This window comes from Exophiala mesophila, assembly GCF_000836275.1.
Source record: "Exophiala mesophila strain CBS 40295 unplaced genomic scaffold supercont1.6, whole genome shotgun sequence".
NCBI classification, from domain to species: Eukaryota; Fungi; Ascomycota; class Eurotiomycetes; order Chaetothyriales; family Herpotrichiellaceae; genus Exophiala; species Exophiala mesophila.
The window spans coordinates 1,246,599-1,265,988 of record NW_015622509.1 but is presented as its reverse complement, the minus strand read 5'-3'; the positions used below and the strand labels follow the sequence as shown (position 1 = coordinate 1,265,988).

General features: G+C 50.9%; 4 protein-coding genes across 4 annotated transcripts; 2 read left to right on the top strand and 2 right to left on the bottom strand.

The window, feature by feature from the left end:
- The first annotated feature begins 6,548 nt into the window (after window positions 1-6,548).
- Window positions 6,549-8,453, top strand: PV10_08370 (uncharacterized protein). The gene is made up of 12 exons (XM_016373375.1): window positions 6,549-6,691; window positions 6,745-6,792; window positions 6,854-6,944; window positions 6,994-7,016; window positions 7,076-7,094; window positions 7,155-7,283; window positions 7,341-7,363; window positions 7,425-7,462; window positions 7,528-7,665; window positions 7,735-7,997; window positions 8,062-8,218; window positions 8,293-8,453. The coding sequence occupies exons 1-12, from the start codon at window positions 6,641-6,643 to the stop codon at window positions 8,324-8,326; spliced, it is 1,014 nt and encodes a 337-aa protein (XP_016220286.1). The 5' UTR covers window positions 6,549-6,640; the 3' UTR covers window positions 8,327-8,453.
- Window positions 8,454-8,637: 184 nt separating this feature from the next.
- On the bottom strand, window positions 8,638-15,428 carry PV10_08368 (uncharacterized protein). The gene is made up of 2 exons (XM_016373373.1): window positions 14,463-15,428; window positions 8,638-14,415 (listed from the first exon to the last, which is right to left on the bottom strand). The coding sequence occupies exons 1-2, from the start codon at window positions 14,824-14,826 to the stop codon at window positions 11,357-11,359; spliced, it is 3,423 nt and encodes a 1,140-aa protein (XP_016220284.1). The 5' UTR covers window positions 14,827-15,428; the 3' UTR covers window positions 8,638-11,356.
- PV10_08369 (uncharacterized protein) lies at window positions 9,031-11,317 on the top strand. The gene is made up of 6 exons (XM_016373374.1): window positions 9,031-9,274; window positions 9,366-9,562; window positions 9,629-9,987; window positions 10,059-10,184; window positions 10,266-10,746; window positions 10,840-11,317. Exons 1-6 carry the CDS (start codon window positions 9,085-9,087, stop codon window positions 10,960-10,962), a joined length of 1,476 nt encoding a protein of 491 aa, XP_016220285.1. The 5' UTR covers window positions 9,031-9,084; the 3' UTR covers window positions 10,963-11,317.
- A 254-nt stretch (window positions 15,429-15,682) lies between the features above and the next one.
- On the bottom strand, window positions 15,683-19,044 carry PV10_08367 (uncharacterized protein). Its single transcript, XM_016373372.1, has 2 exons — window positions 18,925-19,044; window positions 15,683-18,854 (listed from the first exon to the last, which is right to left on the bottom strand). The coding sequence occupies exon 2, from the start codon at window positions 18,425-18,427 to the stop codon at window positions 16,202-16,204; it is 2,226 nt and encodes a 741-aa protein (XP_016220283.1). The 5' UTR covers window positions 18,428-18,854; window positions 18,925-19,044; the 3' UTR covers window positions 15,683-16,201.
- Window positions 19,045-19,390: the final 346 nt, after the last annotated feature.

Below are 19,390 nucleotides of genomic sequence, written 5' to 3'. Positions count from 1 at the left end.
GATCTTGTCAGGAAAATAATCGGCGAGTTTTGATTTGGTAGCATTAGAAGCGAGTCGCCCTCCAGCAATATCGCGCTCAGGGAAGAAATAAGAGTTTGGTTTCAGGTCAAATGTTTCCCAATTGGACGGAAGATTCTGCCCATGCAAGAGATTCTCCATGACCAGATGGTAGGTGGGAGCGAATCCTAAAAGACCCCCAAGACTGCTGACCTGCCACCCAAGAAAGTCCATGATCCTTACCAGAAGCGAGTCGGGATCGGCTTCCATGTGGCTGACGTAAGGCTTCAGAAGGTCGTCACGGAAAAAAGAGTGTTCAAACCGCCGTGGAATGGACTTTATTAGGTACTTGTCGTCCCTCGTGGTGAAAAAGGTTGAGCCTGAATATCCCATGTCTTCTTTTGTTTTGAGCACATCTTCGTGGTCAAAGCTAGAGCGGTAGCTTTGTTCTGAGATGTGCCAGATGTTGCGACGGAGATTCTCAAATGACTCGGGCGCATGTTTGATCAGGACTAGTCGGTAGATGTAGAAGGAGGCCCGTAGAATATATAAGATCCGATTGAGAAGGCTTGGATCACTCTCATTGTTGCTGTTTGATTGAATGGCGGCGATTATGGAGCGCGCTACTTGCTTGTTCCGGCGGTCCATAACTAGTTCGACAAGATATCAGCAAGTTTGCGTATCTACTAGCATGCCTCGAGAATGAGGTATCATTGTACGTAGAATGAGAAGGTTGAAAATGACACGAAGCATACAGTTACCATTATTGATTGCTACACTCCTTCCCTTTGCGCCTTTGGGGGAATGTCAGCCTGATGGATGTGACGTCATTTTGTTGATGGTTCAAGGAAAGAGTCACTGGAGGTTAACGGGGGAAGGAGCGTCCCATTGGTTGCTTCTTGGCATATGTTCACTCCGTCGACTTACATATCTTGAGCAACGAGTTGTCGACGAGACTTTGCCTCATGGTGCAGCTCAGTGACTTTTCGGCAGGCTAAGCAGGATCGACGAGTCAGTCTCGTGAGGGCGAGTTTCTGTGACGGAGGCTATGACCATACCACCTCGGTAAACCGGCTTTGGTTGCCCTCAACCCCACACTTCGGCTCACGAAGGTACGAGGTACAATATCTCGTATGTCAAGTATCGTGTTGGGGTCGTGTAACCCGGCCGAAGGCCTTTCTAGTCAATGCATTTTCCGGATGAGGATTCAACATCTCTGTTCTGTTTGTTCAATGTAATCTAGGTCCGATATATGTCCATGATATCAAGTCTTCTCATACACGTTCAGAGCCATGCCGCAAAGAATCTACACCAACACTGGCCCTGAACCATTTCCCAATGTCCCGAAGCTGGACCTGCTGACATTCTTACTCGGTACAGATATCTGCAGGTAGAACTTTGGGCCGTGACTGACAAATTGTGAAGACTCCGAGCACAGTGTTACCGCGTTGTCCGAAGAGAACATTCCTCTACATACTGATGCTGCCAACCCTGCCAACTCAGTTAGAAAGAATGATCTGATCGATCTCACCCAGCGAATCGCTTATGGCTTGCGCCACGAGTACGGTGTCGGCGCCAATGGTCCGAGCAAGGACGTCGTCACTGTCATCAGCTATGGCCAGCCTTTAGTTGCGGCGGCCTTCTTTGGCGTCGTTGGTGCCGGAGGAGTCTACTCGGCGGCAAGCCCGTCGTCCACTCTTGCAGATCTCGTTCGACAAATCACGATCGGCACAAGCCGACTGATCATCTGTGGCGCCGAGTTCAAGGAGTTGGCCACTCGAGCAGCTCAGCAATGTAAACTGCCTCTGGATCGAATCCTGGTTTTGGAATCGTGCCCCTGGAGTCTGGCAAGCCTGTACGGTGGCATAGACGTTATCGCTGATCAGCGGTTGCCTTGGGAGAGAATCACCGACCCAGTGGCGTTGAAAAAGAGCATCATCACCATCCTATGGTCATCAGGGACGACAGGCCTTCCCAAAGGTAAGCACAGACAACGCACTACCATCACGTGGATTGACATCTATAGGTGTGATGCTCTCGCACGAGAATTTGGTGACAGAATGCTATGTTATATCTCTATCAGGTCGAGCATGGGCAGCGAAACAAATCGAAGCCGGCAAGGAACTCAAACCCTATCGAACACTGGCACATCTCCCAATCAGTCATATTGCTGGCTTGTTTGGCTATCTGATTGCACCACTCTACTCTGGCGGGCACGTTTACTGGTTGAGAAAGTACGAATGGTCCAAGTTACTCGAGTACGCCAAGAAGTACGAGATCACTGCATTCTATACCGTTCCGTCCATATATCTTCGTATCTCCAAGTCGCCTGACGTGACAGATCAATTCAAACATGTGGACGCGGCATCGACGGGAGCAGCACCTATGGACGGTGATCTCCAGACAGCCGCAAACTCCAAATTGGGACTGGGCGAGACTTTTATCGGGCAGACATGGGGATTGAGCGAGACCACCGGCGCAGTGACGATGATGCCTCGAGGTGAGAGTGATGTGACCGGAAGTGTTAGCCCGATCCTGCCGACCGTTGAAATAAGGTAAGTCTGATAACACTAGTAAAGTTGGAGACCAGGACTAAACATCGGTGGTAGAATGGTGGATGAAAACTACGAAGACGTCGAGCCAGGCCAGGAAGGCGAAATGCTGATCCGAAGCCCGCTCGTCACCCAAGGGTACTTCAATAACCCCCAAGCAACAAAGGACGCGTTCCACGGCGACTGGTTCTGCTCTGGTGACATTGGAATCATGCGCAACGGTAAATTCTACATTGTAGATCGAAAGAAGGTGAGTTGGACCGAAGGGAAGTATGAGCTTCAGATGTGCTAATGGAGAATCCAGGAATTGCTCAAATACAAGGGATTGCAAGTTGCTCCCGCGGAGATTGAGAATCTTCTCTTTACGCATCCCAAGATACAAGAGGCCGCGGTGGTGGGAGTTAATATGCCCGATGACCCAGGCACAGACCTCCCAAGAGCCTATGTTGTTGCTGACCCATCTCAAGTCACCGAGGATGAGATCAAGGACTTTGTGAAGCAGAAATTGGCCCCGTATAAACAGCTACGTGGCGGTGTTGTTTTCGTGAACGAGCTGCCCAAGAACGCAATTGGCAAGTATCTTAGGCGAGAGTTGCGAGATCGAGCCAAGAAGGAGCTGGGCCTCGTGAAGCCTTCGAAGATCTGAGGGCTTGCAATGCCACGAACTAAGACGATAGAGGGTTGGAATGAAACTCATGCTGTCGAGTCAAGATGCATTTTCAAGAATAGAAGCCAACAGTCCGCCATGAGACGACTGATATGTAAAAGCGCCTGAGAGACACAGACATTGGTAGGAATGCATCAAAAGTTATAGCCCCAACATGCAAGGCAGTGGATATTTGTTCACGTCCCCTTTAGTCACTAAGGGCCACCCGCATGGAGGATCCCGAATAGCCACGCGTATTAAGATTTCGGATGTAGACGCTCTACTCTGGGCAAAAGCAAGTCATGACATCAGGACCACAATGACAGGGACGGGGCACCAAAATCATGCACTGCATGAAATGGATTATCTGAGGTCTACGTATCGGTTGATCGTACCATTTTTCAATTTCGTCTTTGACTGGTGTTTGACTGGGGACCTTTTCTTACATTGACGGCTCTCCGTAGCCAATCTGAGCAGATGTCGAACTCGACGCTGGCAGACAATCATTCCAAGCTCAAAGAGTTCATTGCCGTACGTCAGCAACATGATCCATCTAATGACCACCTCGTAAGAAATTTCTTCTAACATATATGCCATCTTGGTTGGGGCCTAGTCTATTGCGACAATACGTGGGGACTTGTCCAATATCACCGCTCCACCATTCGTCCTCGATACCAAATCAGCAGTTGAGCTTCCAGCATTCTGGGCTGAGAGACCTTCTGTGTTCGTGGCTGCTGCTGCATCGAACAATCCCGCAGAGCGAGCGTTGTTGGTTCTCAGATGGTTTATATCAGCGCTGCGTGATCAACAGTATGCAGGGCGGTCTGCCGAGGAAGGGGTCAAGAAGCCCTTGAACGCCTTTCTGGGTGAGTTGTTCATTGCCCGCTGGGAGGATGAGTCGGGAATCACCAGGCTCGTAAGCGAGCAAGTCAGGTATGCGACATATCCACCCGTGGCTCTGGCCTTGTGCTTTCCTCAATGACTTACTTGTCAATATAGTCATCATCCACCGGTTACAGCGTGTCGAGTATGGAACGACGAACATGGGGTTTCCGTATGTCGAAGCTTCATTAGCGCTGGCTCAATGCTGACTGATGCAGGCTGAAGGATACACACGTCAAGAGATCACCTTCACGGGCAATGTGAATATTCGACAAATTGGGCATGCGACGCTTCATCTGCGCAAACATCACGAGACATACCTGATTCCACTCCCCAATGTCAAGATCAAAGGTATCTTGACTGGTTCGCCATATCCAGAGCTGGAGGGAACGTATCATATCCCGTCTACCAACGGATACATGTCCAAGATTGAATTTGATGGCAAAGGTATATTTGGCAGTTCGTCCCAGAAGCACAGTTTCAAGGCCAAGGTCTATCGTCAAGGCGAGGAAGCGCATCCGATTTATACGATCTCAGGACATTGGGACAATATCTTCGTCATTCACGACGTCGCCAAAGATGCAGACATTGAAACATTCGACATAACGACGGCCAAGACGACACCTCTCACAACTGATCCGATTTCTGAACAAGATGCCTGGGAGTCTCGAGTGGCGTGGCGTGCTGTGTCAGAGGCATTGGAGTCGGGTAACATGCAAGGCGTCGCAGATGCTAAGTCGAAACTGGAGAATGGACAAAGAGAAATGAGAAAGGGAGACGGGGATGGTAAAGACTGGAAACGCCTTTTCTACGATGCATGCTCAGAAGATCCGATTGCGCAGTCGCTCCGCCACCAGATTGGTCAGGCCCTCGACCCAAGCGAGACGGTAGCTGTCTGGAAGTTTCGTTCGGAAGATTGGGACCAAGGTGTGTTTGAAAAGCCGTATCGAGGGACCTTGAGGCCAGATAACAGTCATCCTGCAAGAAGTCCTGATATATCACAGCCGGACGTCAGCGAGAGCGGCGCTGCCCCTTCGAATGGAAACATATCTGGAATTCGAGTGGAATCTCAACATGTTGTTTTTAATCATCCTGATGAGGATGCTGGAGATGACAACACCAAGAGCCAGCTAACCTCTCACAGTGAGAGTGAGACTGCAGACATGGGAGAGCCAGAGCGACGACAAGTTGAAGACTTCCTCCGAGATATGCACTCTAGTAGGAAGCGATAGAGTCGATCTAGGTGGGGGTCGTGCTGGATGAAGTGTCGAGGATTGTTTACACCTCATTCAATACGCGGATCTAGGGTAGACCTGGGTCGGTTATGAAGAGCTAGGTAGGAGACTGACAGGTCAAGATTCAGTAGGCGTCAGACCACTGCACCTTTGTTGTTTTCAACCTCGTCGCGTCGAGGATCGAATCAACAGAATGAGTAAAAGTGTGGGGGTTTGAACAAGACCACCGCTTAAACGCGCGTCCCTCGGCATGTACATATGTATGTATGCATGTGTTTGTGCCCAAACCGGCCTAAGTAGTAACTTGGTTCCTTTGCACTCTAAGGGCCTGCCTCGGTATCTGCTTCTGGCTCATGGAGCGGTGATGTTTAAGCGCCGTATTCAGAAGTAAAATGGAGGTTCCGTTCATCTAAGTAAATCCAAGTAAACAGGGAGTTCCAAAGATCCAGATAGCCCTCGGCCCCCCTCGGCCCAATTCACAATTGAAGACTTCGAATTCTGCCTCTCCAGCCTCATGGTATTGTTAGAAATCCTCTCTCCACTTCAAGTGTCAACTACTTGGTCGGTTCGCCCCGAAGTGACCATGCACGTTTCTCGCAACCTCACCAGTCGTATCCGCCAGCTTTGGATTTCCGAAACCCGAAACCGACCGGGTTCAAATGATCCTTAGAAGTCTGTCCTGGATTGGCTTGGTTCACCGGGCCTGTTTAGCCGGTAGAGCGCTTACAAGGGATATATGCCCTTCTGCCCCGCTAGGCCACCTGGAGAGGTCGAATGTCGATGTCTCTTGTAGCGCAAACCAACCAGCTGAGACCAAGTCAGCACAACACTTGTACATCTGCATGGCCCAATTGCTCAGTTTTGCACCTCTAACGTGATTGTGATTGCACTGGGCGATCACATGCAACAGCGAACTCAAGGCCAAAGGAACATATCCTGCAATAAAACCTTGCCTGCGTTGCATTGAATGAGCATGCTAGTCCTAGGTCTCATTACTGTACCTCCAACCATTATTCATCCCACGGGCTGGGTATAAGCCTGTAAGTGTCAGGCCAAGTTACTCTAACTACGGTACATATGTAACGTATGTACCGAAGGTTGCCAGCGGGGCTCTGTACAGCATGGTTGGTTCCGGGGTCCTGTGCATGTTGCGCAACCGTCATTCGACATGGGGCTCACGGCTGTGACACCTCCTGTACATTTGTCCACAAGGTTCTAGTCTAGGGTTGTGACATACATATTCATATGACAGCCAGCTTTAATTTTGGAACGACTTCTCCTTCCGCTCTGTGGCTCACCAGTCAGAAGGATACCGCAATTCAGATCTCATGGCAGATTCCCCAGAGAAAGAGATTGTCCCGGAGGAGCAGCCTCAACCGGTATTTGTTGCACTCATCGCTCTCATGTACATCAAGGTCTCATTCTAAACCAGCCGGCGCTCGAAGCGGATGTAAACGACAACGATTCAGCCTTGGGGGATGTAAGACGAACCAGACCCTGGCCTTCTTATGGGGACCCTGCCATTGCTAACACACTGGTAGGAAGGGGATTTGACGTCGACAGCGTCGCTAACTTCGAGTATTTATCACTACAGGCAAGAAAATGGACGAACCTACAACAGTTTTGGTGATGGTATGAGATGTTCGTCTGACCAACCCCTGCTGTTGCTTACCTGTTGCAGCTTACATTTTACCGAATGACGAGGTATACCCATTTGCGCCTTACCCCGTGGCCTCTTCAGACTGACTAAATGGCAACCATAGGCAGAACTCGACCGTCTAGGTGAGATTTTGTGATTGACATAATTACTTCAGTGGCAATGTACTTATATTCCCTGCCCAGACCTCCAACACCACCTGATGAAGTTGACGTTCGGAGACCGATTAACCACGGTAAATTTCGAGGAAGGTAAAGAACTCCAACGAGTCTTGGATGTGGGAACGGGCACTGGCATCTGGGCCATTGAATTTGGTGAGTGAGCCACGTGGTATTTGTGACACTGGGGCCCCAAAGCTGATCACACCGCAGCCGACCTCCATCCCGAAGCTCTAGTACGTCTCGAATTGATGACACAGTGAAAACAGAGGATTCGATGAGATTGACTTGGCCCAGATTACAGGGGTCGACCTGAGCCCTACGCAGCCTCCTTTGTAGGGAACCCCCATCGTGACCGAGAAATTGTATCGCCCAGTACTGATCCTAGTCTCTAACTTAGTGTCCCACCCAACGTCAGTTTCGAGATTGTCGATATTACGAAGCCGTGGTCTTTCTCATACACGTTTGACTTTATTTTTGCGCGCATGATGACTGGCGCTTTTGGCGATTGGAAAGCCTTCATTCAAGAAACTTACGAGTAAGCAGAAACCCGACACAAGAAAACTGGCACAGCGGTGAATGCTCAAAATCCTCTGACAATGTCCAGCAATCTTAACCCCGGTGGAGTGATCGAAATCCAGGATGTCCATTTTGATGTCGGGTCCAGTGACGGCAGTCTTCCTGAGGATTCAGCTCTAAGAATGTGGTCCAAATATATGCTCGAAGCAAGTCGAACCCTTGGAGTACCTCTTGACAGCGTGCTCAGCGTTAAAGCACAGCTCATTGAAGCCGGATTCGAAGATGTCCAACAAACAGTCCAGCTCTGGCCGATGACATGGTGGCCCAAAGATCCCCGGCACAAGAAGATCGGTAGGTTTGCCCTGTTGGCCCTCCTTCTGGTTTCCCCTCTTCCCCCACTGACGCCACTCTGCAGGCCTGTGGACTTATCACAACATGTCGGGCAATCTTCTTGGAATCAGCGTGGCGTTCTTTACGCGAGGCCTCGGGTGGACGGTGGAGGAACTCGAAGTCTTCCTTGCTAAGGTCAGAACCGATATGAAGAACACTCAGTTTCACGCAGTTTGGCCCATGTGAGTTTCTTCAACTTGGCGCATTTCATTTTGTGGGACCATGCATCTAACCACCATACTTTCAACTATCATAGATATGCTGTCAGTGGAAGGAAACCCAAAGCCTAGTAACGACTTTTGCCTTAGGAGTGGGGGTAATGCTTTTGTAGGTTTGGAGGGGCAACTCAGAGCAATGTCATGCACAAACTACCTACTCAATGATCACTGAAACAAATCCCAATCTGGACCTCTCTAGCTCGTTGGTTGGTGTTTCTTTCCGTAGATCTATCAACAGGATCCGCAGTGACAAGCTCCCCTCCATGGTTAGTGTCTCGGGGTAGACATCTATTACGGCGAGGCCCGCAAGGCCCGTTGCATCCGGCCCGTGCATGGCATTGATCAGGTTCGTTAATTGGGCTCAGGTGCCAGTAGTAACATTCACTAAGGCACGCGGTCACAACTCCCGATCCCTGCTTGAGGTGACCCCCACGGTAGCCAGAGCAGAAGTCACGAACAAGAGAGAAGGCATAGAGGGTGAAGGGTAGTTACCAAGAGGGGCAATCCCTACTCGTACTTTCGCATCGTATGTACCTACGAGTACTGAATGTACATCCATCCAAACCATGGAATTCCGTAACTGAAATGGTGATTGTGACTCGACCCACCTGACCAGCCAACTCACTCACTCACACAGTCACAACCGATGCATTCATTCCCTGTCAACTCACCCCCTCGACAAATGTATGTTCGTTTCTATCACCAGACTTTCTCCTCCTCCTATTGATTTCCAAGTTGTCGGGACTGTTTCGTGTCACCGAACTGACTTTAGACAGGAAAACGGGCCCCAAACCCAGATCCTTATTGAGAAAAAATTTCCCACCATTGACATGTCTCTCCTTCTCACCGTCGTCGTCCTCCTAGTCCTGGTCACTGTATCAACCCGCGTCGTCTATAACTGGAGTCGCTTACGGCATATTCCTGGCCCCCGATCCGCAGGATGGTCGAAATGGTGGCTCCTCAAACGTACATGGAATGGCACGATCCACATGGAAACTGCAGAACAGATATTCAAACATGGTAACATCCCAGGTCATCATGAACTGCAGACAACGCCAGAACTCTGTCGAAAAATAGCATACTAACAAACCCTCTACGCTTTCTTTGACAGGCCCTCTCGTTCGAATCGGTCCAAATGAACTTGTGACCTGCGACCCGGAAACTCTTCGAAAAATCACCGCCGTTCGAACCCCATACCTTCGATCAGATTGGTACGACGCCATCAAAATCGACCCTGATCGTGCCAATATTCTCTCTGAACGTAATGTGGAACGCCATCAGTCTCTCCGCGCGAGAATGGCACCCGGCGTACGTTGCAGTTGCAACCTTCCCATTGGGTAGGTGTCCCCTTTCTAACCTAATCTATTTACTTAGTATGCCGGAAAGGAAAATCTGGACCTGGAGAAGTCCATCGACGAGGTCGTCGCTAGCTTCATCCAGCTGATTGAGACCAAATACTTGTCCACGGATTCCGAGTACCGTCCATTGGATTTCTGCAAAAAGGCACAATACTTGACTCTCGATCTCATCGGCAAAATTGCCTTTGGCAGACCCTTTGAATTCATTCAAAATGACACCGATATGTTCTCGTACCTCCAGACCACCGAGAACACCATTCCAGTCATGATGTTAGTGAGCGTGTTTCCATTGCTAGCTCAGATCTTCCAGTCACCGCTCTTGAAGAGTGTTTTGCCTAAGAACACGGATGCCTATGGCTTGGGCAGAATCATGGGGTAAGTGTCATATATCGTTTTCAACCCGCCCTTTGGTTCTTTCGATGAAAAATTGAAAATCGTTGGTTCAGCCTAGCAAAAGAGGTCGTGCAGGAACGTTTTGTGCCCGACGCCAAACGCAAATGGGACATGCTCGGCTCATTCGTCGCTCATGGCCTATCTCAGGAGGAAGCCGAGTCTGAAACTCTGGTACAGATGTACGTGTTCCTATTCAACACCACTAGTCACCCACCTGTACTATCTATCGTCTTCCTTTTCCCACTAACACTTTAGTCAAGTCTCGCTGGAAGTGACACGACCGCATCGGCCATCCGTGCCATTATTTTACATGTCATTACCAACCCACGAGTCCAGACCAAGTTGCTCAATGAGATCGCGGCCGCCAAGGTCAGCAAACCCGTTACCGACGCCGAAGCAAAGGCACTGCCATACTTGCAAGCGGTTATCAAAGAAGGCTTGCGTATCCACCCACCAGTGACGGGCCTCATGCTGAAAGTGGTTCCCCCTCAAGGCGACAATGTACTGGGATACTATTTGCCACCAGGGACCAAGATTGGATATTCTGCCTTTGGCCTCTTCCTCAATCCCAAGATTTGGGGCAACGACGCGAAAATCTACCGCCCAGAGCGCTGGCTAGAAGGGACGGCGGAGGAGAGGCGCCGTAAGGAAAACAATCTGGAGCTGGTTTTCGGTGGAGGGAGGTCCCAGTGTCTCGGAAAAGCCGTCGCGGCGATTGAACTGAATAAGGTTATTCTCGAGGTATGCGATGCAATATGGAGACCGGCCTTCCATGGATTGGCCATTGGTTTCTTTCGAACTGCAGCTAATTCGACCCGTCGGGTCTCTGTGTAGTTACTGCGAAATTTTGACTTCACCGTCGCCGATCCTCAGAAGCCGTGGACCTCGTTCAGTGCAGGAGTATTCTTTGTCACCGACATGTGGCTCCGCGTCACAAAGAGAGAGCCCCAAATCTAGGGGCACTCGCTTCCCCATGGACCAGGAGAATCGGGAGTGCCACGAACGTGGACAATGATATGCTCTGCGGTCTCTTGATGCTTCAATGATTGAACGAACAACTAAATGGAGGGCCTGATATGCGCTGGCATCAGTTATCCCTGTTTCATTGGGGGTGAATGGGCACATGCACCTAGATTGATGAGATGAATATGACATCGCACATGCAGACCCATAACAATAGGGTGGCACAAAGTCCGACCTTCGCAGGGCAATTGATCGTTAACATGGGGTCGTTCAAGTTGATAGCATGGTCTTTCAGCCCAAGACTTTCCTAGTCTATCTTATGCTAGCACAGATACAAAGCACAATAAAGTCAGTTGTAGCTACGCCCGTGGCACATAGCCACTGCTCATCACCAGGCAATCTTGGCCACGAGTCCACTGGGCCACCTTCTCACCGCAGCTTTCCTCAACTCATCAAGGGACAACAGTCCCAAGCCAAAGGTGAAGGGCAAGAACCAGAACTCCACAGGGACATTTTCGCAACCCAAACTCTCCATGCCTGGGACGAGGGTGAATATGAGCGCCACGACCAGTGCAAATAGGATGGCGGGGAACAGATACACGTTCCGGGTCTTCGCGTTGAATAGAGGTGGGTGAGAAAATATGCTCAAGTGCCGCGTGCGAAGAGCCATCAAGTTGAACCACTGCATCACCACTAGAGTGACAAAGTAGATGCTGCTAGCGACATTGAAGTGGTAGGTGACATCGTCTGACGTCTGGCCAGCTGGTGGAGTAATATTGCCGAACGCGAACCACAGATCTGCAAAATGCAGGCCGTTGCGGTAGAGGTACCAGTAGCTCATGGCAAAAGAACATGTCGTCTCGAGCAAGCCAATGAGCCCGTACGATTGGGCCAGGAGTTTCCAGTCCACCAGACGGTCATGGTTGACGTCTCGCGGGGGCCGACGCATGACATCCGCCTCGGGGGCTTCATACGCCAGTGCTGTTGCGGCCAGACAATCGGTGAAGCAACAGATGACAATCATGAGAAATGAGGATAGCACTTGGGGAAGACCGAAAACAACGCTCGTCATAACAGGCCAGAATTCGGCGAAAGATCCGGCGGGGAGAAGATAGGCAATGGTCTTTTTCAAATTGTCAAAGACGACACGACCATAGAGGACTGCCTCCGGGATTGCCGAGAATGACTCAAGCAAAACCATGTCGGATGCCTCAATCGCAATGTCGGAGGCAGAGACTGGGGAAATGCCAATATCGGCCTGCTTAAGGCTTGGAGCATCATTGACGCCATCGCCAGTCATCGCCACAACATAGGCATTAGACTGAAACTCTTTGACGATGCGAAGCTTTTGATCTGGTGTAGTCCTTGAAAAGACAATTTCCGAATATTCCATGGTCAAAGTTTTCCACTGATGTTCCGAAAGGGTCATGAGTTCTGATCCAGTCAGCACAATCGCTTTGTTTGTCAAAGGTAAGGCATTGGATTGCTTCTTGGCTTTCTTTGACAGTTTGGGCGCCTCTTGGGGTGGATATCTTGGGAGATTGTTGATTGAATGTATTTGGTGCTCGTCGACAGTGATGATACCACACATGCGAGCAATTGCCTGAGCTGTGAGCTTGAAGTCGCCGGTGACCATCATGGTGCGAATTCCTGCTCGACGAAGTATTTGAATGACGCTAGGTACTTCGTCTCGTGGAGGATCGACAATACCGACGAGCGACACGAGGCTAAGTTCAGTCTGCGCAAAGCGAACTGCCTCGGTTTCCCAGGAGTTGTCATTGGGATGCAAAGGCAAGGATCCGGCTGGTGCATGTTTGCGAGCGAGAAGAAGAACTCTTTTTCCCTGGCTTGACCATACATCTTTGGTATTTTCGATAGAGGCGCGAATGCCGTCATCGAGGTCGTGGAGATTGCCGTCCTCTCCCACATACTTTGAACATCGAGCTAGGAGGATGTCGGGCGCTCCTTTGATCAACAACAACATGTCGTGGTCCATGTTGTACTGCTGAGCCTCGGATTCACTGAGACTTGTCTGAAGTGCGGTTTGATCCTCGGTAGAAACAACACGCAAAGCATACTTGTTCTTCGAGTTGAAGGCCAGGTCGAATCGCTTTCGCCACTGCTGACGGACGGAGGATACCGAGCCGAGACTTTCTGAGAGCCGTAGAATGGCTTGGTCAGTGGCATCTGCCATGATTTTGCGTTGATTCAATGGAAGATGAGTTGTTGTTGGGTCAAATTCGCCAGCGTTGCAGACGGCGCCTACCATCTGGAGCTGCTGGAGGGCCTGTTTGCATGACTTGGAATCGGGCTTCTCCACAGAGACGTCCTGAACGGCTTCCACGGCCGTGATCGTTGTGAAACCTAGGAGGCATTCCGTCACAACCATTTGATTTTTGGTCAATGTTCCTGTTTTGTCTGAGAGGAGGACGGAGACAGAACCCAGGGTTTCGACCGTTTTGAGTGACTTGCAAAGGATGTCATTTCGTTTCATTATGTTGGCAGTGATGGTCAGAGATGCGGTCAAGGCAATAGGAAGACCTTCAGGAACAAAGGCAATGGCGACGCTGACAATGTTGACGATGAGGGTGGCGACGGGCATATATCCAGGGTGCTCGTGGCGAATGTAGCCTGCCCACACGGCCACGACAATGATGTTCATGAAGATCATCAAGGAGACAATGATGGTGACGAATCGAATGATCTCCCTTTGAAGAGGGGTGCGTCCCACCGAGGGCTGACTTGTCAGTTTCGCAATGTGGCCAAAGACGGTCTTGTCACCGGTGGAAACGACGACTCCAATGCCACTACCCGATGTGCAATGTGTACCTTGCATACCAATGCAGCGAGTTTCGAGGTAGTTGGAATCGGTCGACTCGGTGACAGCAGCCAAGGGTTGGGATTCTCCCGTGAGAATACTTCGGTCAAACTTTGCATCCGAGGAGACATCAATGAAACGAACATCGGCGGGGAGCTTATCGCCGGATTTGAAAAACAAGACATCTCCAGGAACGACTTCGGAAGCTTGAAGAGTCTGTTTGGCACCTTCTCGGAGGATGTGGCAAGCCTCGGGAAGCATTCCGGTAATACTGTTCATGACTCTTGAGGATGAGAAATCCTGCCAGGCATTAAAAGCAGCCTGGATGAAGAAGACTGCAAGGAGAACGATGGCCAGGGCCAGATTTGCAGGAGCTGGGGGACTCCCAAGTGGTTTCCAAGAAATGAAAACCAATATGGCGCCCAAGAGGAGGATTGAACCGAAGCCCCCAAAGAAATAACCAAATAGTTTCCTTCCCAGTTGTGATGGAGGAGGGGAGGGGACGTTACGTCCATATTGCGCGAGTTTTTCTTTTACTTCAGAAGGGGTGAGGCCGGTATCGACCGAGGTTTTCAGTCTTTCACAGATTTGATTGATTGAAATCAAGTGCCAGTCGAGATTTCCAACATCTGTACAGGTTGAGCTGATGCTTAGGACACAGACTGAGAGAACTCACCGATAGCAGCCTTTTCTCGAGCGTCCTTGGCCTGGGCGATAGCCTGCTCTTGTTGTGACGAGATGTTGTAGCTCAAGGTTCGGTATTGAACGGGAAGAGCAAGGGCAGGGTCAATGACACGCTGACCGCTTCGTACGCTTGATAAGGAGTGGATGGAAAAAGTCGAGTTCACTCGTTGTAGAGGATAGCCCATTCCATGGGTAGAAGGACCAGCGGTGGCGTCATTGTCCTCTTCGTCGTCAAAGTAGCGGATGCGACGTTTTGCAGCAACAGCAGGTGGGAGATCATCATCCTCTCCAACACCTTGGTCGACCATAGCAGCATCTTTTTCAAGAACACTGTCGAAATCGTCGATTGCGACCATTTTTGTGCGGGAAAGCAACGAGCAGAGGAGTGAAAGGCAGGGGAGTGAGGGCGCAAACGACAGGACCAACCAAGAAAATGCAAGCTTGAAGTTGCAGAAGAAGGCATGAGCGACCTACATGAATTTATCTCAATGCTGAGGTTCGCATGGTTCTCCCAGCTTTGGCCATGTTGCAACCACAGTTCTATAATGTGCGCCTGTGAGTCTATAGTTGCGCTGGTCGAGATCCAGCACGTGGTGAAGAAAAGTCAAAGGCATGTCCTCAGGGCTGAGCATCGACCCAAGTCGAGGACGAGTGTGATGCATGGTGTATGCGTGCAAATAAACACAATAAGCTCTGGTACAAGCTCGGTTGATGGAGCAGCTAGAAGCAAAGGGGCAGGGAGCAGGGAGGAGGGAGATGGGTTGGTGGGGGACTGTGCGCAATCAGAGAAAATGCCTCAGTGATTAACGAATTGGGGCAGGAGGGAGACGAGTCGTAGAGACGAATTTGGATGGTTGCAGGATAGAGGTAAGTTGTAGACTGGGAAGTATGAGACTGGTGGAAATTGTGGCAGTGTACATGGAGTAGCTGAAGTTTCTTGAAGAGGTGGTGATTGACAGACTGAGTGGATTGGGAGAGGAGAAGAGAGAAGGGAGAGGAGAAGAGAGAAGGGAGAGGAGAGAGAAATCTGGAGGACGAGGAGGAAGAGGAGAGTTGGTGGGAAATGGAGCACGGGAAGGTACCACTGTGTGCATGCGCGTGCCTGCCACATGTGCCTATTATTGTTTATTGGAGGTAATTAGGGCAGGCGCGACCTGGAATGAAAAGTCCCTCACCTAAATTACCCAGATACCACCTTCCTCAGTTGGAGTGCCCCCCTTCTCCCCCAAGACGCGTCGCATCAACCTTGGAGAAGCCTGGAGCAAGTGCCGCTAAAGGGCGACTTTGGTGTGATTTTGGTGTCTAGGGGGAACCCTAAAGCTTGAAATGGCCCAAAGTCCCAAAGTCATGTTTGCCCAAGGGGGTTGCTCACGATCCATCATGCTCTGTTCGCTCGTCCTCAACCACAGCCAGGCCCAGTCCAGATATCAGTCAGTTGGTAGGGATTCCAGCTGACTGCAAATACAGCCCATCCGTTGCATTGTGTGCGAACATGAGTGGAAAGAAACCTCGATAAAGATGAAGCAACTCCTGCACAGGTGCATAAAAGCTTCAAGATTTTCAATGTCTTCAAGAAACTCAAAAATCTCCTCAACCGCGATTGGGAGGTCGATCTTTTCAAGCTGCTGTCATGTACTCCGTAGATTTGTGCTGGGGGCTCATCTCCTGGTACCGATGTGTCAAGCATTCTCCTATATGATCTCCATGTCTATCTATTTTACCCACCCTTCGCTAACTTCCAGCGGTCAACGCCAAACATGCATCCACCGCAAGGCCCACCCGTCCCTGTTTCTGCCGGACAACATCGTCAATAACCTCTTGGTCCAGATTCGGGAACATGCCACACAGCGTCTCAACTACCGTCCGATGCTCTGCTTGCTGAATGCGTCGTGCCTCGGCTGCCTCGGCGCTGGCCTGTCGTGCGGCTGCCTCTTGTGCGTCATACGAAGCCGGCGAGGTGTTTCCCTGGCGTGGTGGTTGAAAAACCGCAGGGCTCAGCCTTGGGGCCTGTTGGGTCGGCGCTGGGCTCGCCCGTCGCTCTTGTGAGCTGTCCTGGTCCGAGAAGATGCGACCAATTGATGTAAGTGGACGTTGAATGCTGCGCAGCAGACCTGCCACACTATCATCACCTGTCATATCTGAGTTGCTTGGTCCCCCTCGCACATCTCGGCGAGTTGGGCTACTCGACGATGCCTCGATCGAATTCCGGGGAGTGAGGTCTGTGCCGCCCATGAGTGACTTTTCGCTTGCCCCCACACGGGGACTCGCCGCCTCTTCGGCAGAGCGGTTCTGCGCAGCAATCTCTGATACTGCCTGTTCCACATTACGCTCAAATTCGTCGTCTGAAACAGTGAGCGTTGTCCGATCCAGGCTTTCAATGAATTGGATAGCTCCAGATAGTGACGATAGATAGTATCCTGCTTCCCCGCCCAGTTTGTCCTGGTTTCGGAAGCGGAGAATATATTGAATGTTGGACACGAGATGTTCAGGATTCGCCTGGAGGACCACGTAAATTAAAAGGGGCACGAAAGAGTCCGCTGATGTGTCGGAGCTTTTGGCATTCTTCAGCAGCCCAAAGATCACCTTGCAGCAATTCAACACGCAAATCACCTTGTCTCGCGGAGCCCGGTAGCCTTTGATCTTGAGGAGCTCCTGCTGAGCCAGTCGCAGAAACCTTTCACCATTGGAGCCCACTGGAACCAGGTCCAAATGTTCTTCTCGGATCCAGCTGTAGATGCGGATTTTCTGGCTCAAGATCTCGTCTCGTTCGACATCTTCTTGGTGTTGACCACGTCGACCAGGGAGAAGCGCTTTTTCCGCGTCCTTCCTCCTCCCTCGTGACCGTGATCGTGCTGGTTGCGCTGGTGGTGAGATAGCTGGAGAGAATGTTTGTGAGTACAATCGATTCATGACCAGCTTCTCCATGCCCTCCTTGGCATTATCAAACTCATTGTCGGAAACCTCCCGCCACACATCACATACGGCCATTTTGTTGGTAATGAACGCCAGGAAATCCCCAATGATCTTGACTTGCTCGTGCACCATCCACTGCTTCTTCCCAAATTCAGTCAGGAATGATCGCAGGAACTTCGCCACTGGGTCGGCAGACTTGTGTCGCAGCTGTTCGAGAAAGCGGTGAAAGTCAAAGGGAAGTTCTGGCTCAGGCTCTGGTGGAAGCCTCAAGGTGGAGAGTGATGTCGTCGACCCGGCCCCTGGGCTTTTCAAGGAAGCTTGCTCGCTAGGCGGGGCGGGCGACGGGGATGCCAATGGGTTTTCCGATGTCGATGCCACCGGGGACGAAGCAATCGCATCCATATCTCTTGACCTAATGTGATCGAGGCTGGATCTTCGCGGTGGAAATCCAGTCCCCGTCCCCAAGATCGGTCCTGTAAACTCATGTCTGGGGGACATTATATCTTCTTTAGTGGGAGCTGCTGACGCATCGTCGAATTGATCCATAATGCTCTGTATCTCTGACTCTGACTCGGCCTCATTTTCGCTTTTGCTTCTTCGATCCGACACGCGGTCATTCGTATCTTGATGATCGGGGCCATCTTTCTCGTCATATTCTTCCTCCACTGGTGACTGTCGGACCGAAGGATGGCGTGAGATGGTGGGCGTCTTGGGAGTAGGGTCTCGGTACGGCTTTTCTCGTTGGGAGGGTGGTTCAGGTGGAGGGGGTGTAGAAGGAAGAGTCTTGGTAGAAGTGTCGGGCGCCGCTTGGCGGGAATCAGCGTCGGCGAGCCGAAGGTCTTGAAGCTGCTGTGTGGGTTCTGGGTCACGATAAACATGATGTGTTGGGGTGGACGTGGTATCGGCGGACGGCGGCCCCTGGGCGTCCTGCGGTACCGTGTGTCCTTGCTCTTGCGACTCCAAATCAATTAGATCGGGACCATCCTCTGAGGGCAAGGCTTGACTGCTTGCTGCCTCACTGGCATGTTGGTCCGAGGTCGACATGAGAGGCGTGATGGCTACCAGATTTGTGATCTGCTCTGATCCCTGGTCGGGTGCCACGATCGATGGACAGTGAAGTGGAGGCCGATGGCGAGTTCAAGGCTATGGACCATCCCATCAGGCCATGGTTTATCCAGTTGAGGTCAGGGGCAGATGATCAGTGGGACGTCTCAGAGACACAAGAAACTGCCACGACTGCGTAATATTGGGTGCGAGGCTGAAACGCGATCGGCCTTATCTGGGGGCTGATATGACGTGTTCTAGAATCTTTGGCAATACCTTTGTGTTGACACTTTCGCGGCTCCGCTATGTGGGATTTGGTGACAACGCAGGGATGGAACGATCTGTTGCCTGGCCCACAACCATCAAACTGAAGTTGGTTATCGTGTTGGGAACTGTAGTGACTGAGGAAAAGGAAGATCGAAGGGCCCTAGACAAACAGGTCAGATATCTTGGTCTGCACGTTCTGCGTCTCAATAATGGCTGGGCTCTTGAATCACCTTTTTGGTTAGGATGCCACGATGCCCGGGGTATGCGGCGGGACCTAAGGACAGGGTAGAGCTCTTTAACAATACTCCGTAGGTGAGTAATTGCTCGGTGGGGTTGAGGCTACTTAGAGCCTGTCTCCCTATAGGCGCGGCAAGCGAAAGCAGAAGAGGATCTTAGGCATCGATCAGCCTTGGTTTTGTTACTGGGCAACTGGCACTGGTCCACGTTTCAGGCTTACCACCACCTAAACTCCGAACGCCTTACGGCTGCTTAGTTGCAGCCTCGCAGGATGTTCTCGGCACTATCAGTCCAATAATAAGTTAGCAGGCATGGCCATTTGTATGGGGCCAATCATCTGCTACAGCGTGACTTTCCTTGGCATGGAACTTGCACATCTCATTCTGATTTCAATCATCACTTCAACACCTCATACAGGACTCAATACCCATAGAGCGAGCAGATCCACCAAGTGTCCTG

Excerpts from the sequence above, each read along its gene's own strand:
- PV10_08370 (XM_016373375.1), top strand. The coding sequence starts at position 6,641 with ATGGCAGATTCCCCAGAGAAAGAGATTGTCCCGGAGGAGCAGCCTCAA. Across the intron at positions 7,284-7,340 it reads CATCTGGGCCATTGAATTTG|CCGACCTCCATCCCGAAGCT; the intron begins GTGAGTGAGCCA and ends ATCACACCGCAG. Across the intron at positions 7,666-7,734 it reads TTCATTCAAGAAACTTACGA|CAATCTTAACCCCGGTGGAG; the intron begins GTAAGCAGAAAC and ends GACAATGTCCAG.
- PV10_08369 (XM_016373374.1), top strand. The coding sequence starts at position 9,085 with ATGTCTCTCCTTCTCACCGTCGTCGTCCTCCTAGTCCTGGTCACTGTA. Across the intron at positions 10,185-10,265 it reads TCTGAAACTCTGGTACAGAT|TCTCGCTGGAAGTGACACGA; the intron begins GTACGTGTTCCT and ends ACTTTAGTCAAG. Across the intron at positions 10,747-10,839 it reads TGAATAAGGTTATTCTCGAG|TTACTGCGAAATTTTGACTT; the intron begins GTATGCGATGCA and ends GTCTCTGTGTAG.
- PV10_08368 (XM_016373373.1), bottom strand. The coding sequence starts at position 14,826 with ATGGTCGCAATCGACGATTTCGACAGTGTTCTTGAAAAAGATGCTGCT. Across the intron at positions 14,416-14,462 it reads TCGAGAAAAGGCTGCTATCG|ATGTTGGAAATCTCGACTGG; the intron begins GTGAGTTCTCTC and ends CAACCTGTACAG.
- PV10_08367 (XM_016373372.1), bottom strand. The coding sequence starts at position 18,427 with ATGTCGACCTCGGACCAACATGCCAGTGAGGCAGCAAGCAGTCAAGCC.